We start from the raw sequence: 27,990 nt of genomic DNA on the forward strand, positions 1-27,990 counted from the left end.
AACTGCACTTTAAAGATATAAGAAAATTACTGCTATTTGTTTTACTGTTACTTTAATAAATCACCATTACCACACCGTTCGAGATATCCTAAATCCGTCCGCAATTTAAAATCTTCAGTATATTGGCATCATGTTGACAAAGTTTGGTGTGAACTACTTGTTTCTGTTTGGAGCAGTATAAATCTCTTTATTATATTTTATTTACTTTATTATACTTATATTTTAGTCCCTAAAATTACACAAATAATACATACAACTGTTCCTGACACTGTCTTACATGTAATTGACACGCTTCTGTTGAATATTTACTTTACAGAAATGGTTCAGTGTCATCGGAAAAAGTCCGTTAGCATCACAACCGTGAGCTAACCAGAGGCTAACTATAAGAGGTAAGCTAGCTATAGATTTGAGCTTATTTATGAAAGTTTGGGATTTTAATCACAGATTATGTGTAGATGAGTGATTTTTATAGCTTTGTAAATGTTTTGCTGGCAATTTGTTAATGGATGAATTGAAATAAGCTAATTAATTTAACCTAAATGTATGCACTGTACTGTTAATCAACTTAAAGTTACATGAACTAAAATGGGCTAAAGCTAACGTTATTTCAAACACATATTTATCTTTCATTGTAGACAAATATTGATAAAAATTGTACTGTGATTTTAGGAGTGTCAGAAAAATCCCTCGAATGCTGCTGATAGATATATTGGAAACATAGGCGATCTGAGAAAGCATATTAAATAACTTCATATGCATTTTTCCCAATATATTTCACCTATATAATCATGCATCTTTAAAACCTAAAAACGTAAATCTTTGTTTCTTAAGATTTTTTTGTATGTTCTGTACATTATTCTCTCGTATTTCTGCATTTTACCCCTGCCGTAGTTTATTTCTAATAAACCTGACATTGTATACTATTGTTGGCTCTGTGACAGATTGTTTATGTTCCTGTAGTCTTCCATGCTGATGGCCGTGCAGCAGAGTTGGAGAGGACCTCTTGTCGAAGAACATCTCCAAGACACTATGAGCATCTGACTAGTAAGTAAAACCTCAAACATTCAAAAGTTTATCAGATGTTAAAAAATAACAAAAAATTACATTTATATCAAATAAATGTAAAATATTTTTGGAGTCCTGTATGTCTTACAAGGCCATCTCGTTTAACACTGCATGAGGACACTACAACCAGAGAGGTACAACATAATTCAAAATGAGACACAGATGATAATAAAAAAAGTGCTTGGAAATTAAAATTCATAATGGTAAGACAGAACCAAGTACCGTGACTGTGCCTCACTTCAAAGTGAAACAGTCTGTAATGGCCATCTGCCATGCCAGATCGATGGTGAAGGTGGGAATTAAAAGTTTGATTTTCTAGACTTTAAATGTACTAAAGTGTTTGTTCAAGTAGACTTTGTTGCTTGTGGAAACCTCACACAAGCCTGAAAGGTACTTAACTCTAGATCCGCCAGAGGTCGCTGTATACCTTAAAGCGCCAGCGGGTAAATTTTACCCACACACATGGCAACTGTTTTTATATGGCTCAAGAACATATTATTTCACTGTATTATGCCACTGTCTTCACAAAGAAGTGTCTAGAGTCATGAAATGATTATGTCTAGTCGTCAGCTATGTTTTTACCCTGTTGTTATATGTTCAAGACTTTTTAATGCAGCCTACACTAATCCATAAAGGTCAGTAAACTAAAAAAAAAAAAAAAAAAGCCTGCACTGACTACGAAAATTAGAAGGTAGTAAATATTTGGGTGGTGTAATATTATAATACAATGTCATTAATCAATATATTAGGATAACCCACGTTATTTAAATTACTAACATAGCCAATAGACAATAATGAGCAATAATAATTGGTCACACTGCATAGGAAGATGCTATGACAAATTCAAGCGCACAGCTTCACCTAGGCCCAATTATTAATTTGTTTAGTTATATCATTAATAATTTGAATAATACAGGGGTGCAAACTTGTCACCTTTCGGCGAAATTCACCGTTTTCATGTTGAAATAGGTCATTCACGTGAATCGTGTAGATCTGTAAAAAAAAACAAATTGGGGGGGGGGGGGGGGGTCGTATCTGCGAGTCATCTGTGTCACGTCACCTGCAGCGTTTTTTCCCGTTAACAAAGGAATGGACCCGCCCAACTCTGCCTCTGATTGGCTTACCTTAATGTCCTTTCCCTCATCCAACCAATCTCACTCCTGAAGCATAACTTTTAGACGCTGCAGGCAAATGTCCATATTTCCAGAGGCTATGTAAAACATGAAGGAACAAGCTAACGGCAAGTAACTTATTTTTGAAGTAATTGGGCTATGTTGGTGGTTAGATTAGCCTGTTTGTAGCTAGCTAAATTAAGTTCGCTTGTGTTCCAGTATAAATGGTGATTACCGCGTGAGACTGCAGTTTTGTTTTTTGCGTGAGGCTGCTGTTGCAATAGCTATGAAGATTGTAAGTTACTTAATCGCTACTTGAGTTCGCTACCCTTTGCAAACTGCTGCTCAGTCTCGACCTTAACATTTGTCTCACATATCAGTAAGATATTACACTGATATGAAGTCGATTTGAGAACTGTTCGACCTACAAGTAAAGCATAGCGTTTAATGTACTGTAATATTAGTATCACTCAGCTCAAGTGGAGGCAGCGCTAAGCCAGCTAAGTGTCCGTCTGTAACAGCCCGTTTCAAGACGGAGAAACACCTCGCGTTTAGCCCGTCAGCTGCTTCAAAAATTTGAGTGCTGAAATGAAGATTTACAGTAGAGGTCTGCACGGGCTTTAAATTGAAGCCCGAACCAGGCCCGTGCCCGAGATTGTCTGACCCGACCCGACCCGAGCGGCACAGTTAAATTTAGAGCCCGAACCCGAATTATTATTTATTTTTTTTCACAACGAATAGCCAATTTATTAATAATAATAAAAAAAAGGATGCTGTATTTCACGATTGCATGCAACGGTCAGTAAGCACATGTCAAGCAACAGATTCATCAAGGCTCGGCCACTTCACAAGGCAAAAGAAAAAAAACACTTAGGCCTACCAGTTATGAAAGTTTATGAACATCAGGTGCAGCGGTCACAAATTCTGCCGAATTTTTGAATGGTTGTATACGACAAGACGATAATTCTTCCACCGTGCAAATAATGGAGTTATTTCATTTTAATTGCATAGAAAATGACCTATATTTTGCCATTAGAGTAAAATAACTGAACCTAAACATAGCAGCTTGATAAAAATGCTAATTTTAGATGGCACTTAGAGGCTTTTGCATCTGAACTCTTCATATATATATATACACTATATTGCCAAAAGTATTGGGTCACCCCCTTCTAATGAACAGGTTTGACTACTTTAGCAATTTCCATGAGTACAAATCTTAATGTTTAAGCACATAATGATATTCTAGGGAATTGTGTGCTTCTAATTTTAAAGCAACAGTTTGGACAGGACCCTTTTCTATTCTAACATGACAATGCCTCTGTGTATGAGGCAAGGTTCAAAAAGAAATGATTGATTGAGTCAAGTGTGGAAGAACTTGACTGGTCTGCAGAAAGCCAAGTCCTAATCCAAGCTGAACACCTCTGGTGTGACTTTAAATGCAGACTTTGAGCCAAAAACTCTTTACCAAACACCAATTTGATTGGTTGAATAGAGGAGAATGTGATTAGTTGAGAAATTGTACATTGTTAATGATGGATCTTAAATATTTAAATACAGTGTGTTGAATGCCTACTAAGACTTGCATATGTGTGCATAATATTTTGACCCTGGATACTTACAGAAGGATAATCTTTCATTTATGTGCCAGACACATCATACGCATTCATAATTTTGTTGGTTCATGCTGAACTGGTGTTGATAAATGTACTCTTATTAATATAAAGTCAGTTTATATTGTCGCTGTTTTTAAGTTACATTGTCTGGAGAGTTTTCCAGTTTTTCAGTGTCCAAATGTTGTTTGTATTCTATTTATTATGAAGGGGCAAATTATAATCTCGATAATGAAAACATTTACATGTGTGGAGATTTAATTTAGTTACATATAGTTTGAGTAAACGGGAATATATTCTATGAAGCATGTTCATAAGTTTATTTAGTTGAATATTTTAATGCTTTAAAATATATTTGCATTTATAGAAATCTAATATATTTACATGTACAGAAATCTAATATGTTAACAAATATTATAAATTAATATATGGACAAATATTGCAAATTAATATATTTACATAGTCTGATATCTAAATGTATTTACATATAAAGGAAATAAATATATGTAAATATTTCCGATAAAAAATATTTATTGAATATATGTGAAAAATATTAAAAAGCGGCCAAAATCAAATATTTAAATATATTTTTAATATATATTTCAAAATATATTTACATATATTGTATAAAATATATTTTCTTCTATTTGAATTTAAGGTATTTAAATATATCAAAATATAGTTATTAAAAATATATTTCGATCTATGTGACTTCTGTATGGGATGGTTTATGTATTTTTGGTCAAACTGACTTGAGCAAGCTTCCAAACTATATTTATAATTATTTATTTATATATATTGTGTGAATCTTTGCAGTGTGTATGAAATTAGAATGAAAAGCTTTTCCTCTCTGCATTGATATATCATTAAACCCTTAATAAAGTGCTTTGTTGTTGAGTGAGAATTTTCTCAAGAAATTCTGTGAAAGTGTTACTATATACTGTATATTTAAATTCTAAGAAAATTATTTTTCCATTTGGCATAATTGTTCAAAATTTTTTCTTTAGAAAATGAAGCATCTCATCACTGCAGATTTATGGACATCTAATTGTTAGAATGTTTTTTTTTTTTAATGCCGTCCGATTGATGTACAGCAAGTTTTATTAGTTACTGAAAACACGAAATATGCGCCGAAAATCATAGTTTACATCTCAGTGTTGACGTTTCAGCTAAATTGCGAATCATTGTGAATCAACGTTGAAATACCGGCTGGGATACGTTAAAAAAGTCTAAGTTATGTCATGATTTCCATGCTTACTACGTATTAACAATATAAAAAATTTTCATGAAGATACAAAAAACAAACAATCAACAAAACAAAAAAAATAAATAAATGATTAATTGGAAATTTTAAGTGGGGGACCTTAATATGGCCATGAATTTCATTACAACTACATAATCACAATATACAAAATCCTAACATATACAAAGTCTATCTATCTATCTTCACTGTAAAAAATTGCCAGGAATTTACAGGATTAGAGTATTATTGTACAATATATTACTGTAGTCAGAAATGTGAAATCAATGCATGCTGGGTAATTTTCTTACAAATGACTGAATGAACAGCAGAATGATGCTAACATCACAGTAATTTACTGCTCTTGTTTTACTGTGAATTCACATTATAAAGTTGTCTTTCACTGTGCAACTGTGAGAAATTTAGTTGTTTACTACTGTAATTGCTTTGAAGTCACCATAATGGTGATTATTGATTAGTATTTGTTAGGGTTATTTGACCTCGCATATTCATATTCAAATTTCTGATCTAGTCATGTCAGAAGTGTGACAAATGAAAACATTTACATGTGTGGAGATTTAATTTAGTTACATATAGTTTGAGTAAACGGAATATATTCTATGAAGCATGTTCATAAGTTTATTTAGTTGAATATTTTAATGCTTTAAAATATATTTGCATTTATAGAAATCTAATATGTTAACAAATATTATAAATTAATATATGGACAAATATTGCAAATTAATATATTTACATGTACAGAAATCTAATATATTTACATGTACAGAAATCTAATATATTTACATGTACAGAAATCTAATATATTTACATGTACAGAAATCTAATATATTTACATGTACAGAAATCTAATATATTTACATGTACAGAAATCTAATATATTTACATAGTCTGATATCTAAATGTATTTACATATAAAGGAAATAAATATATGTAAATATTTCCGATAAAAATATTTATTGAATATATGTGAAAAATATTAAAAGCGGCCAAAATCAAATATTTAAATATATTTTTAATATATATTTCAAAATATATTTACATGTACAGAAATCTAATATATTTACATGTACAGAAATCTAATATGTTAACAAATATTATAAATTAATATATGGACAAATATTGCAAATTAATATATTTACATGTACAGAAATCTAATATGTTAACAAATATTATAAATTAATATATGGACAAATATTGCAAATTAATATATTTACATGTACAGAAATCTAATATATTTACATAGTCTGATATCTAAATGTATTTACATATAAAGGAAATAAATATATGTAAATATTTCCGATAAAAATATTTATTGAATATATGTGAAAAATATTAAAAGCGGCCAAAATCAAATATTTAAATATATTTTTAATATATATTTCAAAATATATTTACATGTACAGAAATCTAATATATTTACATAGTCTGATATCTAAATGTATTTACATATAAAGGAAATAAATATATGTAAATATTTCCGATAAAAATATTTATTGAATATATGTGAAAAATATTAAAAGCGGCCAAAATCAAATATTTAAATACAGTGTGTTGAATGCCTACTAAGACTTGCATATGTGTGCATAATATTTTGACCCTGGATACTTACAGAAGGATAATCTTTCATTTATGTGCCAGACACATCATACGCATTCATAATTTTGTTGGTTACTACTGTAATTGCTTTGAAGTCACCATAATGGTGATTATTGATTAGTATTTGTTAGGGTTATTTGACCTCGCATATTCATATTCAAATTTCTGATCTAGTCATGTCAGAAGTGTGACAAATGAAAACATTTGTTAAAATTATGAAAAACTAGAATATGAATATTCTTTGGATAAACAAAGATTTTATTTTAGCATTAGTTAAAAGGATTAACCAATAACTTGTTTCATATTCATAAATATTTGTGGATGGATTTTTCACAATAATGAACCACCTGCTGAGAAACGTCTTTGAAAGATGTGACAAATAAACACAACACTTACAAAATAAACCAACAACACAAACTGCTCAAAGTGAACCAAAAAAACAAAACAAAAAAACAAGTTCAACAGCATAAATAAAACCAACAAGAATTAAAAACTCTACAGCATGATCTGTTCGTGCTGCATTGCATGCTGGGAACCTTCATCGTACATATGAACTGTAGAAACACAGTATGATGCTGTTTGTTTACAATAAATTTCTGAGAGTGCAGTTAGATACAAGAGAAGTCCCGCTGTGAAATTACTGTGAAAGTCATGCAGTTATTAACCTGGAATATACTGTAATTTCACACAAAACATTTACAGTGCAGTTAATATGTCCAATCTACTTATTTTAAAAAATGTTCCCATGAGACTGGAAAAAAATGTAGGCTGAATGAAAATTAATAACAAAATCCTTCACATATGAAACTGCTGGATCAGTATCAGCATTAATGTCCAGGAGACAGTCTTGTTCAGGACGTGTTGTTTTGATTCACTTGTTTGGAGCTTGTGGAGTTTCCACTGTCAAATACTGTACAATATAGAGAAAGATAAAACACACTGAGATCTGCTTTAATACAAGATAATAAATGAAAGCATTGGATCAATAACTCACTGTAGTTTCTTCAGTTTACAGTGTGGATCCTCCAGTAGAGCAGAGCGCAGCTTCTCTCCTGAGTCTCCTGGATTATTACCGCTCAGATTCAGTTCTGTCAGGTGTGAGGAGTTTGATCTCAGAGCTGAAATCAGAGCAGCACAGCCTTCCTCTCCAATACTGCAGTAACACAGCCTGCAGAGAGTGAAGAACATGAATGATCTCTGAGATTGTGTTTAAGCTTTAGGCTGAGAGTGTGTTTGTATGAGCTCTACTTTTTCTACACACCAGGATCGGTGCTATAGAGATTTTATCTTGCCAGCAGCTGAGACATTAATTTAACTGCACACTAAATACTCCCGTAACGTAAATAATATTTTTTTTATATTTGATAAACGATGACACCGGTGTGATTAGATCGTTCAGTGCGGCACATCATCAGCTGCTAAATTCAGATCTGCGTTCGCTCAGCTTTGCTGGCCGGCACGGAGCCAGAGACATACACGTTTTTAGCTGCAGCACTGCGCATTATAACCAATCACACATGATTCTGTTGAGCTTATGAGTACAATGACCAATAAGAGGCGTTCAGATGAGTCGTCGCTGAAACAGCTGTGTTTTATTCAGTGTGAGCGCTCCCTGAATGAATTCTGCTCTCTGCCGATTACTCGCATCAGAAACAACAAAGTGCAGATGTGCGTAAGATGTAAGCAAGATATTCATTTCACAATGTAAGAAACTTCAGTGATTAATGGGAGTTTTCGAGAGTGCTTGAATTCTGGCTCGACTAAAGTCAACGATAATGTTCTTTGATAATGTAAATGCTATTTTGCTTTCTGTACAGTAAACAGGGCCGGATTTACCTCTTATCGTGACACAGGGAAAACTATATTTTGGGCCCCCCTTCCTTATTAATAGGCCTATATAATAGTACCACCACAGCAAACAAAAATATTTTGTAATCAGTGGAAACCGTGACAGTGTTTTCTATCGCAATAAGTGCTTCCGTTCAGTCAATAAAAATCGAACGTCTTAATTTGTTTGAGAATGAAGACTGTTCCATTAATAAACTCCAGCGTCGTGGCCATATTACCACTTCGGGAGCGCATTATTTCTCTAATAATTTGAACGGCCCGGAGTCACAACCACACATCAAGACATTATGATGATTTATTTCAAGACATCTGTCATGTTTCCATCCTGAAATCTCGTGCGTTTAACTAATTTCTTGCGCACCTCATAAACCTTCCATTGCAATGTTAATATATATATATATATATATATATATATATATATATATATATATCAGAGGTCACCTTAACCTAATTTTTTTTAGCAGTGACGGAAAAATCTGAAGGCCGTCCGTCACTTTGGCAGATTACACACACACTGAGGGTGATCTATTGTAGTTTATAACTGTAATTCCCAGCCCTGTCCAGTTGGTGGCAACTGCGCTCCAGTGAGGCAGCAGAGCGCGCGATCGTCTCCAGAACAAAAATAAAGGTCTTTTGCTGTGTCTTTGATTACTCACAGGCGAGTATAGTAAAAATATAAAAATAAGCCAATATGCTCGTCCTTTAGGTTCATTATTAAAAATGAAAACGTGAACAAAAATAAAAGCAATTAAATGGGTTATTATAATTAAAATACGACATTAAAATGACGGGTAATAATAGATTATGACAGAATTTTTTACGACCCTGTCCGTCAAAATGACGGATAATATTAAAGTCTAACGCAACCTCTGATATTGTTAGCAGAGCACACCAATAACACACGAAATACGTAGTGCTTTTCTCATCTCTCAGTCGCTCTGACTGGCACACCTTTTTTATTAAACAAAAACAGGCACCTGCATTCATTCAGTCACTGATTCGATCACATGACATACACTCTGTGGTTGCCTGTCCCACAACAAAACATAAACAAGACTGGGAAAACAAATACAAATGAGAGCATAATACATATACATTAACACCCCACTTGCTCTCACATTGTTATTCTATTATTTCCACATAACTATACAAAGTTTATTCATAAACATATCAAATTTCATTAACTTAAGTTTTGTCGCTGGCTTCGTTAATACATCTGCAACCATGTTCTCAGTTGGACAATACTCCAGACTAATTCTGCCCATGTTCATTACTGACCTCACAAAATGGTATTTAATGTCCACATGCTTACATCTCTGTCTATACACAGGATTTTTTGCTAAGGCTATGGCACCCTGATTGTCTTCATAGACCTTACACTCATACTTCAGGCCATCAAAATTTTGTAGCAATTGCTCTAGATATAAGCACTCTTGTACAGTCGCAGCCAACGCCATATATTCAGCCTCACAAGTGGACAGTGCAACAGTAGGCTGCCTTTTGGTCTTCCATGAGACCAATGGACCATTTTTGTTTAGGCTAATGCAGTAACCTGTAGTACTCCGTCTATCAGTTACATCAGCTGCCCAGTTTGCGTCACTGTATAATTATTATATGGCACCTTTTCTATAGCACAGTTCCTTGTTTTGGCTGCCTTTCCAAATATCTCAAAACATGCTTAACAGTATTCCATTGTTCTACAGTTGGCCTGGTAACATATTGAGACAATTTACTTACTACAAAACTTAGGTCTGGTCTTCTACATGTTGCCAGGTAGATTAAGCTACCTACTGCCTCCCTGTATTTTCTAACATCACTCATTACCTCAGCATTATCAGTGTAGTTTAGTTTTTGTTCACAGGGGGTAGCTCTTGACTTACAATTTTGCATGTCAAATCTCTCAAGAATTTTCTCAACATACCCGTGTTGTGACATCCTAACACAATCAACACCTTGCTCAAAATCAATGGCAAGAAAATGTGTCAGCTTCCCCAAATCCTTCATTCTAAATTTTGACATGAGCATCTCTTTTACACCATTAAGCACATTCATATCACTGGCTGCAATAATCAAGTCATCAACCCATATGATTATAAAAACTTTCTCGGTTTCTGTAACTTTTGTGTAAACACAATGGTCAGCTGGATTCTGAATAAACTTGATTTCACATAAATACTCATGCAACATTCTGTTCCAGTTCCTGCCTGACTGTTTCAGTCCATACAGTGATTTTTCCAGTCTATACACCAGTTTCTCATTGCTTTGAGATTTTACATTGTAACCCTCTGGCTGTTCAATATACATTTCACATTCTATTGGTGCATGTAAATATGCGGTTTTCACATCCATCTGATGAACAATTAAATTTTCTTGTACCGCTTTTTGAATTAACACTCTGATACTAGTCATACTGGCAGTTGGAGAAAAAGTCTCATCATAGTTCACACCTCTCTCTTGACTGTAACCTTTGGCAACATATCGTGCCTTATATTTGTCTGATCCATCACTATTTTTCTTCATCGCGTAGACCCATTTACCCCCCACTACTTCTTTACCTACAGGTAGGTTGGTCAGGGTAAAGGTCCTATTTTCCTTTAATGACTGCACCTCCTCATCCATAGCATTAACCCATTCATTTGCATTCACTGATGTTACAGCATCTTTGTATGTCTAGGGTACATTGCATACAAGTCTGTAACAATAATCAATGTTGGCCTTTTCCTCTCCCTGGCAGGACTTCTCCTTTGTTCAGGTTTATCTCCATTCTCTTGTGTTTGGTCATTACACACTACCGGTTCTTTTACTGTGGGCTGTTCCTGAGTCCTTGGAAGATCTACATCAGGGCTTTCCCCAAATTCTTTAGGATTGCTCCTGACCCCGAAATCATCATCATCATCATCATCATCATCCGGTATCGTTTCTGACTCAGCACTCCTTTTGGATACAAACTCCACTAGTCTGCGTTTCTGTATTTTCTTGCTATTAGGATAGTAGATCACGTATGCTGGACTATTCTTATCATACCCTATGAAAATACCTTTCTCACACCTTGAGTCTAACTTTCCTTTGTCATGCTCGTAAGCGTAACATGCCAACCCGAACTTCTGCATCCTCGAAATGTTAGGTTGTCTGCCTGTTAACATGAAGTAAGCTGTCTGTTTAGTGCGATTGTTGAAACATCTGTTTCTCACTACAGCAGCTGTCTGTACAGCATAGGTCCACAATACTTTTGGTAACCCACTTTCTATTAACATGCACCTAGCCATGTCGAATAAAGTTCTCCAGTTTCATTCTGCAGTGCCGTTCTGGTGTGGAGAGTATGGTGCTGATCTCTCATGTCTAATACCGCTTCTACTGAGTAATGCTTGGTACTCTCTACCTGTGAATTCTGTACCATTATCAGACCTGATGCATTTAACCTTTCCATATGGAGCCATGTCAGCAAGGAATTTTTCTGTGGCGATCACTGTGTCACTCTTATTCTCCAAAAAATATACAAACACCGCACTGGAATAATCATCTGTGAAAGATAATGCATACCTATGACCGTCTCTGGACATTGGGTCTATAGGCCCTGCTAAATCGGTGTGTATCATTTCTAGAGCTGCTTTGGCTCTTGCATCTGGCCCTCTGTTCCTAGTCTGGATAAACTTTCCCTGAATACAGACTTCACAACAAGGGATAGGTTTATCCTTTCTTCTCTTAATCTCCATACCATCAACAACATCCTGCACTTTAATTATGTCTTCATAATTGCAATGACCCAATATTTCATGCCAAGTCTGAAAGTCATTACATTTCTTACATTGGTCAACACATTCATTGTCTTTTGTGTGCAAATAGTACAGTTTGTTGTGCACGTGTATGGGGAATTTGGTACCGTCTCCGTTGCACCTGGTGCCATCAGCCAATTCCACAGAGTGTGTACCGGCCCGAAAACTGCTGTCAAACCTCTGGAACTTTGCGATATCCGTGATGATGTGTGAAGTTGCACCCGCATCCACCATTAGGCCTCTCCTCTTGGTATCATGCTGCCGCATCTCAGCGTCGCTTGCCCGGAAAACATATTCCTTATCACCCGTCTCTTCGGACACTTTTCGTGAGTTATCACGCTGCTTTCTCCACGTGCAGTTTGCATCGCGGTGAGTGGTACTTTTACATTGATTGCACCACTGTTTACGCTGACACGTCCTTGCTCTGTGGCCTTTTGTACCACACCTGTAACAAACAATGTCACTACTTCCAGCCCCACAATCAGCTGCGCCAGCTAAAGCGGATTTCGTGCCAAGCTGCGCTCTTGCTTTCATTACATTGTCCTCGGATGCAGTTCCTCGCATATTTTCAATGTCCTCATAACTTCTGAGCTTTGTTTTAAATTCAGAAAAATTCACCTTCAGTCCCTGCAAATAAAGGTGGCCCAAAAATTTTGTCTCCCACAACTCATAATTTTTTTCGTCTCCGTCGAAAACTAGTCTTGACCAGCGGCTTGTCGTTACCGCTTCCTTTGTCCTTCCACTCATGTTTTCAGTATAGGTTTCGTCTCCCTCGACTTTCACCCAGTATCTCAACAACACACAAATTATGATACGTTATCTGGGCCCATAACCTGTTAGCAGCGCACACCAATAACACACGAAATACGTAGTGCTTTTCTCATCTCTCAGTCGCTCTGACTGGCACACCTTTTTTATTAAACAAAAACAGGCACCTGCATTCATTCAGTCACTGATTCGATCACATGACATACACTCTGTGGTTGCCTGTCTCACAACAAAACATAAACAAGACTGGGAAAACAAACACAAATGAGAGCATAATACATATACATTAACAGATATATATACAGTATATATATATATATATATATATATATATAATACGTTACAATATAACATTTCTGTAATATATATAACCTACCTGTCAAAGGTTTTTGAATAGTAAGATTTATTATGTTTTTAAAGAAGTCTCTTCTGTTCACTGAGCCTGCATGATCCAAAATACAGCAAATGCAGTAATACTGTAAAAAAGCTTTTTACTAAAAACAACTGCTTTCTATTTGAACACATTTTAAAATGTAATTCAGCATCATTACTTCAGTCTTCAGTGTCACATGATCCTTCAGAAATAATTCTGATTTGCTGCTCAAGAAACTTTTTTTTTAACCATTATTATTGTCGATATTTAAAACAGTCGAGTACATTTTTTTCAGGATTCTTTGATGAATAGAATGATCCAAAGATCAGCATTTATCTGAAATAAAACGCTTTTGTAACATTATACACTACACCATTCAAAAGCTTAGAGTCAGTATTATTATTATTATTTTTTTTTAAATTTGTTTTTGGAAAATAAATTATAGAAATTAATACTTTTATTTAGCAAGGATGGTTTAAATTGATCAGAAGTGATGATAAAGACATTTATAATGTTACAAAAGATTTCTATTTCAGATAAATGCTGTTTTTCTGACCTTTCTATTCATCAAAGAAACCTGAAAAAATTTCTGCTCAGCTGTTTTCAACATCATAATACCGTATTGACCCGAATATAAGACGACCCTGATTATAAGACGACCCCCTTTTTCCAGATGTACCTTTTGGAAAATGGCTTTTTGAAAACCAAATCTTGTTTTTTCTCTCTCTCTGCAAAACACATTTTTTTCTATGGCTATCCATCTCATATTAGCCTACCAAAATTTTATTAAGAGTAGAAGTGAAATCTTATTTTAGTCTTCAAATCTGGGTACTGTCTTATGTTTTAAAATCACTTACAGAGGAAGTTTGGTCTCATCAGGCTAACATGACAGTCACGACTCTGCCGCTGTAAGCTTTTCTTTTTCTTTTGCCTTCACTGAAGATCTTTAAAACACACATTAACATTACATATTTCATGGCACACTCGTTTTATGTGTTTGGGTGTATTATTGACATGTCAAAGTCTAGACCCTGAATATAAGACGACCGCATTTTTTCAGATCCATTTCCAAGAAAAAAACATAGTCTCATATTCGGGTCAATACGGTAATAATAATATGTTTTTTTGAGCAGCAAATCAGAATATTAGAATGATTTCTGAAGGATTGTGTGACTGGAGTAATGATGCTAAACATTTAGCTTTGAAATCACAATAAATTACATTTGAAAATATATTCAAATAGAAAACAGTTATTTTAAATAGTAAAAATATTTCAAAATTTTACTGTTTTGCTGTACTTTGGATCAAATAAATGCAGGATTGGTGAGCAGAAGAGAATTCTTAAAAAAAAAAAAAAAAAATTACAATCTTTTCAAAAACGTTTGACTGGTAGTGTATAGGCAACTTTAATTTTTCTCTTATTTCTAGCTTTTAATTGGCTTAGAAATCAGATACACTGCTGGACAATAACCAATAATAATGATTTGTTTATATACCATAAACACTTTTTTTATCACATAATAAGACAGAATAATTTATATACTGTAATAAATACTATGTCAATTAGCACTACATTGTTCATATACTTTATTACCTGGAGATGACTCGAAACACAAAAATAAACTATATATTGTCACAATCGTATATTCAATGTCTTCATGTTTCCAAACGTTTCAGTTTTTCTGTGAAAACAACCGTTTTCATACAGCGATAGCTGGAGCTTTTGTCCATATTAGGGATTTCCTTTTCCGTGCGAGAGCTTCCGACTCCAGCTTCGAGTATGAACGAAACATACACTGCACGGAGTGTTTAGCGCTCCTTGATGTTAATCTCGCCTTATTCTGGGTTTCGAATAAAACATCAGGTCATGCACAGACTATCCTGTCTCTCTGAATTGAAATCCATATTTATTCACACCGGCTCTTGAAAACCTCTATGCGAACACACAAGTGCGGGGGACGAACTTATGTGATATTAAAACTGGGGGTGGGGGGCACATCCCCCGCGTGATCTACGCCCCTGGGTGATAATGTTAAAATAAGTGTAACATTATAGTATAACTATGATATATGTGACCCTGGACCACAAAACCAGTCTTAAGTCGCTGGAGTATATTTGTAGCAATAGCCAAAAATACATTGTATGGGTCAAAATTATCGATTTTTCTTTCATGCCAAAAATCATTAGGATATTAAGTAAAGATCATGTTCCATGAAGATATGTTGTACATTTCTTACCGTAAATGTATAAAAACTTAATTTTTCATTAGTAATTCTTATTAGTAATATGCATTGCTAAGAACTTCATTTGGACAACTTTTAAAGGCGATTTTCTCAATATTTAGATTTTTTTGCACCCTCAGATTCCAGATTTTCAAATAGTTGTATCTCAGCCAAATATTGTCCGATCCAAACAAAGGTCAATGGAAAGCTTATTTATTCAGCTTTCAGATGATGTATAAATCTCAATTTCCATAAATTGACACTTAAGACTGGTTTTGTCGTCCAGGGTCACATATAAGTCTTGTGAAAGTCATTAATTGACTCAATGATTGAATCCAGCGGCGTGGATGAAGGTATAATGTGTGAATGTCTACTACTCGTGCTTTAATCTAACTCCAATTTTCAAGTGCTCATTAAATTTAGAATGTGTTTATAATTAGTAACTAATCACAAATATTGGTTAGTTTAAATTGAGATATTTGATTATATTTGATTAAAGATGAATCTAAGAGTGAGAGGTGCATTCAGCACATTCAGTATAATCATTGTATTTGATATTTTACATTTTGATTCTTACAGGAATCGTTCACCCAAAAATAAATTACTTGAAGATGAGTAAAGTGATGACAGAGTTTTCATTTTTGGGTGAACTATACCTTTAACATGAAATGTTTTTGTTTGGCAGTATTTTCACACAGTTTTTGTGTTCAATAATATAATAACACTCACCATAGTTTCTCCAGTTTACAGTGTGGATCCTCCAGTAGAGCAGAGAGCAGCTTCACTCCTGAGTCTGCTGGATTATTATGGCTCAGATCCAGTTCTGTCAGGTGTGAGGGGTTTGATCTCAGAGCTGAAATCAGAGCAGCACAGCCTTCCTCTCCAATACTGCAGTCCCACAGCCTGCAGAGAGAAAGAGAAAAACAGCTACAATCAATAATTAATAGTCATGTGTAAAGATTTTTACTTTAAATCTTTGTTATTGGTATTTTGTGTGACAATACAAATTGAAATAATGATAACAAGGTGAACAGTAGGATATTGTCCGTTATTAATCCCTTCCACAATCCCCCCATTGATATGAACTCAGATGAACAGAAAAAAGTACATTAAATAAATAAATAAACAATAACAAAGGAAATAAAACAAATATAATTAACCAATATATAAGTAAATAACAAAAAAAATCCCTTCCAACAGATGACAAACATTACATGTTGCCAGTTACAGGTGCACAGGGTAGTCCTTTAATATAGTCCAAAAAGTGATCCCAAGTCTAATAAAAGGATTTGAGTGAACCAGAGAGTGAGCATCTTAACTTTTCAAGTCTGATACAATAAAAAAAATGTCCTGTATCCACCTCCCAGCAAACACAGAATGCTGTGAGGACGTCGCCAGTTCGTCGTCCTTTGGTCAGCGTGACATTACTTTATGGAGACGTTGTGAGGACGTCGTGGTAAAGTTCCATTTTTTAGAATCTTGGCTAACATTCCAGAAACGTCGTGGGCACGTCCTCAAAAGATGGTGCTTGTTAGTCCCATGAAGAACGTTGTAGCGACGCGGTCAGCTGGTCTCCAGATAACTTTTCATATTATTGCACTACATGTATTATTCATCAAGCATTTTAAAAGATGACATGACTAATTATTATTTCTAGACATATAATATTTGTCATCAAATTAAGGACAAAACAAAAACCAAATAGTTTGCTTAGCAAATGGTGATCATTGTTAATGACATGTTTGTGAATGACTGAGAATGAGATTTATTGAAAGAGGGCACGGGACAAATTAACATTTAAACCAGCAGCGCGCGGCGCGTCACTGTCTGAATACTGCAAGAGTGCGGATGTCCGTCATTAATTAGACCGAGGCTGCCGAAATCATGTTCAGTGTCTGTGGGATTAATAATTACGCCTTTCCCCCTCAAGTGACAGGCCTGTAAATTGTGTCGTCTGCTCGTTAATGGTGTTAATGGTGTTTTTTACATGCATGCTTTTTATGCTAGTTTCATTCTCAAATAGATCTGATAGTTTCAACAAATATTTAATAAACAAATGGTTCACTTTTTTTTAGGTCCCGACTGCCACCAGTTGAGTCAATGATTCAGTGAGTTGCTTGTAAGAAAAATTGCTCATTTGTTACCACCTAGTATTATAAATGTTTTATTCATTGCTGTAAAACTAAGTTTTTTTTTTTTTTTAATCATCAGGTGGAGAGACAGTCTGGGCAGCAGCAACAAGACAACTATTACAAGTAGAGATGGGTTTCAAGAACTGGTGCTACTTTGGTTCCTGACTTGTTCAGTACTGAAAAAAATGGATATAAGCTACAGGATCAATAGTGCTGCTATCAGTATTTTAGTAACGTTGATTCATTACCCTTTAGACACAACCACACATCATCCAAACCATCTCCACGTGGATGGCTGCAAGGATCCAGGATCAAGAGATCATTCATCATGAAGACTGTTCCATAGCAAGCAGCGAATCCTGGGTGAAAGACTAAACCTGGTTGTTTCAGCATCACTCAGGCAAGACTAAATACATTTAAACTGATTTCAGTAGGTTATATGTTTCAGGTCATCCTGACCATTGTCTTGTCCAGAATTTGAAGACATGCTGGAACTGTATTTCTCATGGTTGAAAGATTTGTGCAGCGGTATCCAGACATATAAGCAGCCTTCCTGGACCCACACGACTAAAGGCTCTGGAGGAGAGACAGGTAATCCACAGGGTTGGATTTAGGGATGCAATGATACCAATTTTTCAGAACCGATCCGATCCCAAAAACTCTGAGTATCTGCCGATACGGATCCAATATCAGTGCAGTTTAAAAAAAAAAAAATTAAATGTAGAATTTCTATACTTCTGTGTGTTGACCTGATCATCACTCTTTTGTGTGTTAAACACAATCTGCTAAATGGACAACTTCATTTTAATGAAAAATAACAAATGAAAAAATATATAATCATAATCTATGTCAAAAATACTATTATAAACTAGATTATTGGATAATTCAGCAGCAAAAGATACTCTAGAAAAAGCATGGGTGCACAATAATTTGATAAAATCGAAACATTTAGTGAAACATTTTAGTGAAATAAAGGCCATTCCACACAGAGCGCAATGCGAATCGCCGTCGACGGTGCTTTCACACTGAGCGCGAATCGATTGTTCACCTTGTGCTGATTCACGCCTGCACGCTCGGTGGCGCAGACCAACAATGTATTTTTCCTCAGATGAGTATCTCGTATATGGATTTAACATCGTCCGCTGCTCAATATACAGCATTACATTTTGATAAATAAAGTTTGGTTCTACACCAGAAACACAAATATCTTTAATACTTACAAGAATATCCTATAATATAATTAGAGGTACAATTAGCATCAAGCTACACTTGAAAATTGATGTAATTATTAATGTGTTTGTTTATAATTCACTTTAAACCATCATCGAGTGCTTCTAATAACTTCAGATTGTGATCTATAGTTGATTTTGATTATAATAGGCAGACTCGTTGTATGTCATCAACATCCTTTATTGTTATAAAAATACCATGAGCTGTATACAAAACACATACAGAAAATATATTGTTATAATCATATGTCTATTTGCTTTCATATAGACTTGGTCGGTGTCGTGTCATAGCTGTGTGGGCGGAGTCAGTGAGGGGGAAAACGAACCTTTCCCCCTCATTGGAGAAGCATGGTGTTGACCCAGAATGGTGTACATAAAAATCATTTCTGCTGCTCGACTGAGCACGATACGTCGAGAAACTGATCCGTATTGTGTCGGACTGTCCGTACGGTATCTGTGACTGGACAAACGACCCAACGAAATGGCCAGAGGTGTCGTTTCCCGACAGTTTTTGTTACCTGATTGAGTCTCCAGGCAAGAGACAGCTTACTACAAGCCTATACGTGACGGCTTGTGAAAGTAAACATTTGTCGTTTTGTTTTGCTTAATCTTAATAAAGTGATAAAGACTAGAGTAAAAGCCTGTCATACTTTTCTATTTATATATTAAAAATAATTTTAACATGGACAAAACATAGGTAACATGAAAGGTCTACTGAAGTGCCTTGAAATGCACAGCATTATGTGGTGTGTGCTAAACGTAGCCTCATCATTCTCACAAATACACGCCGTAAAATAAAAAGATATAACCATCTTTTTGGTTACAACCAAAAAAACATGGTTATTATAGGTAAATCATGGTACAAACAAATTAAACATGTTTTGCTACACTAACCATGGTATTTGTAGTAAAACTGTGGTTATAGGCTACAACTGGTAATAAAAACGCTCAAAAAACACGGTTAGCCTACTATAGCCTACATTTACTATAGTAATACCATTGTTAATTTTCGTAAAGGATTGTATACAATAATATGAAATAAATGTTTTAATATGACATTAACATCACAAAACATCAGGGAGTGACATTTATTTGATGTGAAGGAGGGTTGCTGTAAAGCCCATCAGAACTGGACTAATGACAGGTCATTGAAGGGTAAGTCTAGTCTATCTGGAGTGCATATAAATATGAATATTAAGCTTGATATGTTTCATACGTTGTATATCTATAATAACTGCTGTCGGAGTCTGATGTTGTGTTTTACCCGCTCAGATGTGCTTCCTCCGTCAGTTTATTCAGCAGTATATTAATCTTCAGATCGGGTTACACAGCAACTTTTCAGCATTGCACCAAGCAAAAATCAATCAAAATCATAACAAAAAGTAAAGATCAAGCGTCTAACAAGGCCTCCGTACATTAATTCGAACAGTTTGTTTTCCCCTTTTTTATAGGGGTGTGCGATATATATCGTTTGCGATAATTTCGTAATTGTTGTTTTAACAAGTATATGGCAAGAATCAAACAAAACACACCTACAGAGTGCAGCATACATTACGTAAAGACTAGCGCACGAGCGAGTGCGTTCTTTCACTGCATGATTCAGTATTAATGCATGAAGAATGATCAGAAAACTCAAGATATGGGGGAGGAAAATGTATATATTTATAATTTCATATAGTTAAACAATAACACACGAAGATCGAGCATCGTTTTTTTTTTTTTTTTGCTCCAAAAACCATCATGATTACAAATGTGATTTAATAACAGTTCAATGAACAAGAAGTTAACATTAAGAGACTTACGTTTTAGACACCATATTTCCTGTTTTTGCTTTGTTTCACCAACAAAGATCACTCCAAACACAGCCACAGCACTGTTTTGCGTCTCTGAGCAACATGACGGTGTTTCGTTCCTGAATGAATCAACTGTTTAAATGATTCGGTTCAGTCGCAATGATTCACTTATTAACAGTGACTTGATGCCACCTACTGGCGGTTTTAGTTTCACATTTACAGTATTTTTTATTTTTAAAACAATTTTAAATATCAGTATTCAAAGTTTTATGAATCAAAACATTATTTATTCATTTGTAACTGCAGATTAAATCATTCCATGTCCCTCAGAGCTGCATTAAACAGTGGGTAAATATATCTATTCCACTTCAGATGCAGTTTCTGTGTTTCCTCTACATTGCAAAGATGAATTTTGTTGAGACTGATTTCATTTGTTTGGTAACAGCCCAAATGTCTTATTATACTAATTGGCTGATTGAATTGATCTCTAATTAAAAAATGTAAAATTTAAGTTTGAAAATTCATATATAAAAAAGAAGTAAATATTAGCATTTTATTTTAAAGTTTAATATAAAATAATTGTATTTGTAATTAATACTTAATTAATACTCCCTTTTTATTTTAAAATAATAGTATTATCACACTTTATTATTTTTTATTGTTATTTTATTTAAAAAGAAAAATCTAACTAAATAAACTAAATGTGTTTTGTATAACTACAATAAATAATTATATTTATAACTCAATTAATTTTATTTATTTTTTCTCTCCGGGCAAGTAACTTTTATACTCGGACAAGTAAATGACAAATTTACTTGTCTGAAGGACAACCACATGAGAACGCTTTGGATCGGTCTCCTCTGAACGATACCCAATCCGGATGAAAATGCCAGTATCGGAGCCGATACCGATCCTGAGTATCGGATAGATGCATCTCTAGTTGGATTTCACAATTCAGTTGCTCATAGCTAGATAGATATCAATTAATAGTCTAATTCCAGAGCCGGTGAGAGATTTAGTTTTTCCCGTCAGGAGAAATTTTGTTGAAATCGTTGATGTTCATATGGTCTTGTTATGAGAAAAATTACGAGCTGAGCAGAGTACCTTATGATAGTGGTTTTCAATTCTGGACCCAGGGACACGCAACACTGCGCATTTTATACATCTCTCTTTACTGACACATTAGTTTAGTTCATGGAGCTCTTTTCTAAGGAGCTGATTATCTGAATCAAGTGTGTTTAACAAGAGAGACATACAAAGTGTGCAGTGCTATGGGTCCCCAGGAACACAGATGTAAACCACTGCCTTTATGAGCACCTCCCGAGCTGCTAGTCATTTTTAAATGTTTAAACAATATTGGAGTTGGCCTAAATTTGACCAATGTAAAGACTCTCCCCTATTCCTAAACCATACACAACCACATGACTTCGCTTGTTCTGTCCGGGGGATCTGGGGGCGTGGTCTCGTTTAAGAAATGATGTACATTTTAAAGTTAAATTCGTCTATCTGGTGCACTTTGAGAGTTCAATATTAAGAGCTCCAATGCATGCTCAGTGTGGAAATTTAACAAAGAAAAAAGTCAATGCAATGACTCAACCCTCTTTTTAGTTACTGTAGACCCTTAAGAGTTTGTTAATAGGTTTTAAGCTAAATCTCCTCTAGCTGGGACACCTAGAAGTAAGATACAATTCTCTGTGAAAACGGCCCCAGAATCTGCCTTTCCTTGAGAAGCTGGAGAACCACTTAAGATTTCAAAAGGAAGATTCAGTTTGTGGCCACCATCAAAAGAAGTCTCGGGTGACTTATCCAAATTGTCTATAAAATTATTTAATTATTTTTATTTGTTTATTTTTGTGTAGATTCAAGGGAAAGATGAAAAATAAGGAAGTCTGGGAACGACTGAAGAAGACCGCAGCGAGGGAAGGAAGTCATCATCACAATGTGAGTTCTTTGAGAATGTGTGTATTGTTTATTACAAGTTGTGTTTTCATTTAAATGTAGCGATGTACACAGCTGGTCAAAAGATTGAAATATATTTAAAATATAATTTATTCCTGTGATCAAAGCTGGATTTCCAGCATCATTACTCCAGTCTTCAGTGTCACATGATCCTTCAGAAATCACTCTAATATGCTGATTTGCTGCCCAAGAAACATTTATGATTATTTTCAATATTGAAAACAGTTGTGCTGCCCAATATTTTTGTCTACACCAGTGTTTCCCAACCTTATTTCTGCCGCTGCACAGTTTTGACCTGTAAAAAATCCCACGGCACACCACCAAGTATTATAAAAAAAAAATAATAAAAATAAATAAAAACAGAAAAGTGGAGAATTGTTTTTTTTTTTTCAATAATTAAACATTGTGTCATTAGAGTTGGTATTTTGGCTTCATATATGATCAGACACTTGCACTTAATTTCTGTCAATCATACTCAAATGGAGTTAACAAGGTTTTTGACGAGCGATTGACAGATCTGTGTTTTCTCCATCATTAGAACGGCCGCATCTGAGACAGTAAATTAATAGCATCACGTTTTCATCAGTTTGCAGGTTATAAAGTTTATTGTAGCTATATGGACACTCAGTTTCTCTTGTTGTTAATGATAACGATGACCAACTGCACTGATTTAAAATAATAACAAGGAAATATAATAGAGAAGGAAGTTTTTGATGATCTTCCATGGCACGGCACGCTGGTTGGGAAACACTGGTCTACACGACGGTTCAAAAGGTTGGAGTCACTAAGATTAGTTTTTTTCTTTGGGAAGACATTAATAGCAAGGATGCATAGAGCTGGGTTTGTCTGCGCTGGATGAGGGTGAGGAGCAGAGACTGGTGTGCTGACAGAGTTTAGCAAAAATGTAATAATGAAGTATCTACTGAATTGTTTCATATCTTTTTATCATGTCTTTATTTTTTTGCACCCAAATTATGGGGAGTTGTTTCAATAAGTATTTGTGACGGGGACACTATACTGTCAAAAGAGCACCGTCTTTCGGATGAGACGTTAAACTGAGGTCCTGACTCTCTGTGGTCATTAAAAATCCCATGACACTCATCGTAAAGAGTAGGGGTGTAACCCCGGTGTCCTGGCCCAATTGTAAAGTGCTTTGGGTGTATAGCAATACACAATAAAAGCGCTATATAAATGCTTCATTCATTCATTCATTCATTCATTTCAAGGTAATGTTTGGAGCACATCCTCAGGACCCGGACTAAAGGTGAGGTGTACATATTAAAAATAAGTGAACGTGGTATTTTGGTCGTTAGGACATACTTGGTACGTCGCTGCGACCAATATGGTCCGGTCCGGTTACGCTGTCACGGCGTAACTGTGTTAGCTGGGCTGTCATGTGTCGGGGGCGAAGTGTGTTTCCACTTAAGAAGGATAGCTCGTCTGGCAAGATTGTAGTAAAAGCAACAACTTTACTGTCTCGGGCTGTCAGATCAGGTCTAAGGGATACGCCAAAGAAGGCTAGAGAGGTTTTTATTGAAATAATGTCACACTATTCATCTCCATCTCTACAATAAAAATATGTCCGATTTGAAAAGTGTGTTTTCCTTTATAAAGTGATGGATATTATATTTAATGGTTTATCAGTCAAATACTGTGTGCATCTCTAATGAATACTCACACAAATCTCAATCATATTGTATTCATCCTGACATTTCTTTATTTAATTCAGTTGCAACTCCTGCTGCAAACCGTAACAAGAGGAAGATGCAGCAGATTTATGCTAACACTAGTCTGTCTTATGATTTAGTTCTCTAGACTTGGGAAGTGATTAATAAAGATCTGTCTGCTCAGTAACAGAGGGACGGATGATTAGTAGAGTTATGAATTGAATCAATCACAAAGGTAACACGTAACTTTAGTAATTTAATACATTTCTTAACATAAAAATATGTGTGTAATTTTTTGTTCATCGTGTTGTTCTGCTGCGTCTAAAGTGACTCCTGGCCAGCAGCTCATAAACAATTAGACAAAGAGCGGCTTGGGACTCGCGTGTGGTTTACAATGGGGCTAAAGGTGGACTCGTGTTTTTTAATGACTGAAGAATATAAAAAGGATGGTATTTGGGGTAAAAAAGCATCTGTACTGTTAGCTACTGCGATAAATAGCTGAAAAAGCAGAAAAATCCCATTGACTTAAAATGGCGGAATGTTCATGAATTTGAATCTCAACTGTCACTTTCTCACACACACACACACACTCACTCACTCACTCACTCACTCTCACTCTCTCTCTCTCTCTCTCTCACACACACACACACACACACACTCTCTCTCTCACACACACACACACACACACAGACACACGTATTTGTGGGTAACGGGGACTCTCCATAGGCGTAATGGTTTTTATACTGTACTTACTGTATGTGCTATTGTCCTACACCAACCTACACCTAAACATACTCCTTACAGGAGACTTTGTGCTATTTCAGATTTTCAATACACTCCATTCTGTGTGATTTATAAGGGGCCGTTCACATATCGCGTCTTTTGCGCGCTCAAGTTCGTTATTTCAAATGTAGACGCGCGGTATGCGCGCTCATAATGGAAGCGACGCGGTCGCGACGCGCACGCGGTGCGACGCGCTCATTTTTTCCAGGCGCGTCCGCGCCGCATCGAGATAAAACACTCAACTTTTCAGAATGCCGCAAGCGCACCGCGGGTCATGTGACAAGAACCAACCAATCAGCTTCCTCACCTTTGCCGTTAATTTGAAACCTCAACAGAAAAATGGAGGAGCAGCTACACCCAAACAATGCGGCGTTTTTTACTTTTCTTCAGAATAAATCTTGTAACAGAGTTACAGCAAGGGTTTTTCGGTGGTGGAAATCCATTGCTGAAATTTCCTTGTTGTAACGGAGAGTGCAGCTGATGGTTGCTTAGCAACGACAGACGCCTCCGGAGTGCAACCGCCAGAGCGCTTTGGAAAAAAGGAGAAAGCGGCGCGCCTAGCGTTTTCCACGCGTTTTTAGGCGCGATATGTGAATGGCCCCTAAGTGTTTTGAAAAGTGGGGACATGGAGTAATGTCCTGAAAAGTCACCTTCTCCTTGTAATATCTGTCATACCCTTGTCATTATACACATTCATGTCCTCATTTGTCACAAAAACGTGCACAAACACACACACACACACACACACACGTGACGTCTGCAGTAACTTTTGCTGTGATTTTGGAAAATTTGGCCTTTAACATATTTGTTTGTTTTATGTTGCAATTCAAGCTAATTTTGGTTTAATAAATTTTTTAATAAATTTACACTGCAATATATTAGCTAATTAATAAACTGACAATATTATTTATAAGAAGTATAATAACTTGTAAAACAACAACCAGGAACAACCAGTTCACGGCTCTCTTGTAAGCAGCATATATTGCTGAGAGAATGGCAGTATAATCCAAATGTGTTTATAGAGATTGTGTTTATAGAAAATGGTGAATTGTTTCATGAATTCTGTTAGTATTCGAGAAAAACTGTAAGACAGCTTATTAGAAAACAAAAACATTTGGAAAATATTTTGGGACAAGATTCACAGATTTCAATGTACACTGATTATATAAAACTATACGGTCAGTACATCATAGTTAAATTAAAGTGTTCTATGCATTTATTTCTGTTCAAAAGTATGGAAATTGATTTTTATAAATAAGCTTCAAATAGTCCTATTCTGTATCCTGTGGCTCTCTCTAGTGGACAACATTAATATCACAGCTTTTAGCCTCAGGTTATGTTATCACACAGGCTTTGATAATAAAATAAACTGCATAAATAACTACCTATGAGTGTTTTTCACTGTTTATAATTCACTTACCAAGAAATATCACCTAAAAATCAAAAGCAAACCATGAAGCCCTATTCAGCGACTAACATGCAGCTTTTCTCCAAATATATTCACAGTAACCATATAAATAAAATATTAGAATATAATAAATGTTAATCAGAGCACATGTGAACTTACTGGTAATAATTAATGCATCACGGCACAGTAGACCTAACTTCTGAAAAGTAGATAATTGTATGATTAGCAGATGTCTAATTTATTGATAAATAGTTAATAAATGTTTATACATAGGCCTATTTGACAATGTTTTGTTTCTGGTCTACCGCAGTTTGACACATTTTCGTCAAATGTTATCATCTATTATCTATGTTCATGTGTTGATATCTACTGAAGTCTTATGATCGCAGTCGTAGGAGACAGATGTGTAATTCAGCTGCTGTTATCATGATCATTACCACCTTAAAGCCTTGCTTGGAGCAAAATAGGAGAAAGACAAATGATTATCAGTGTATTTATTCACACGTACGTTATTCACACGTTCCTTATCCAGATGTTAATCCACACGTACTTTCCAGACGCAAAGTTAAAAAAAATCCAGTAACACTTTCTATGAAGCCCGTATTTATTATACATTATAAGGATATTCTTAAGGCATTATAATGAATGCATAATGCATTATAAAAAACCTTATAATGTGTTATACAAAAATGCATGCGAACACACACACACACACACACACACACACACACACACACACACACACACACACACATAGGCGTAATGCTTTTTTCTACTGTACAGACCGTATATTATATTGCCCTACACCAACCCTACACCTAAACCTACCCCTTACAGGAAACTTTCTGCATGTTTAGATTTTCTAAAAACTTAATTCTGTGTGATTTATTCGCTTGTTTACCCTCCATTTAGGTCTCCACCGTGACACGAGTCCCCATGAGTCTGTGTGTAATTGCTTGTGGTGTTCCTCATTTTTAAATGAATACATGATAAATGTATCATCAATAAATGTACATATTTTGTTATTTAATTTGATGTAATTCCCTCTTTTTTTCAATGAACGGCCTACACAGAATCTCACAGCAACTGTGGTAATAACAGGAGACCCATTTGGTGAGCAGCAGATTCTCCTGATGGTGAGGAGCTACTTGCTGACGAACCTGCCGACATGAGTTTACCTTACTATGAGTGCCTATTCAACATTATACAGAAAAGCAATTAAAAGTACACTAAAGTGCACTATTTTTCTACAGTGTCTGTTGGAGGAGATCATGGACCCTTTTCACAAGACGATGATGCATTTCAGCGGTCATCATCGTAAATCCTCGATTTAAAAAATAAAAAATTATATATATATTTTGATTTTTAAAAAATTATGTACATTTATAACA

General features: G+C 35.2%; 1 protein-coding gene and 1 long non-coding RNA gene across 11 annotated transcripts in view; one reads left to right on the top strand and one right to left on the bottom strand.

Annotated features, from left to right (window-relative positions):
• LOC131529982 (NLR family CARD domain-containing protein 3-like) overlaps positions 1-27,990 on the bottom strand; it is a 257,033-nt gene that overhangs the window by 210,838 nt on the left and 18,205 nt on the right. For 3 of the 5 annotated variants that reach the window (XM_058760039.1, XM_058760040.1, XM_058760038.1), the window contains 3 exons: positions 16,358-16,531; positions 7,639-7,812; positions 6,745-7,554 (listed from right to left, as the gene is read on the bottom strand). The exons of 1 other annotated variant lie outside the window; for it this stretch is intronic. In XM_058760039.1, coding sequence (XP_058616022.1) covers positions 7,548-7,554; positions 7,639-7,812; positions 16,358-16,531 — 355 coding nt within the window. In that variant the 3' untranslated portion in view covers positions 6,745-7,547. Of the gene's footprint in view, positions 1-6,744; positions 7,555-7,638; positions 7,813-16,357; positions 16,532-27,990 lie in introns of those variants that run through there. One more of the 5 variants, XM_058760042.1, reaches the window with a different exon arrangement.
• On the top strand, positions 3-27,989 carry LOC131530000 (uncharacterized). 6 transcript variants are annotated; one of them, XR_009268274.1, is made up of 8 exons: positions 3-389; positions 961-1,044; positions 17,704-17,747; positions 17,840-18,351; positions 22,642-22,723; positions 23,968-24,005; positions 27,673-27,735; positions 27,853-27,989. It is a non-coding gene; the product is annotated as an uncharacterized LOC131530000 (long non-coding RNA). The 6 variants fall into 6 exon arrangements; XR_009268275.1 differs by lacking the exon at positions 23,968-24,005 and having other exon boundaries at positions 942-1,044; XR_009268273.1 differs by lacking the exon at positions 23,968-24,005.

Source organism: Onychostoma macrolepis, chromosome 22 (genome assembly GCF_012432095.1).
Source record: "Onychostoma macrolepis isolate SWU-2019 chromosome 22, ASM1243209v1, whole genome shotgun sequence".
Taxonomy (NCBI): domain Eukaryota; kingdom Metazoa; phylum Chordata; class Actinopteri; order Cypriniformes; family Cyprinidae; genus Onychostoma; species Onychostoma macrolepis.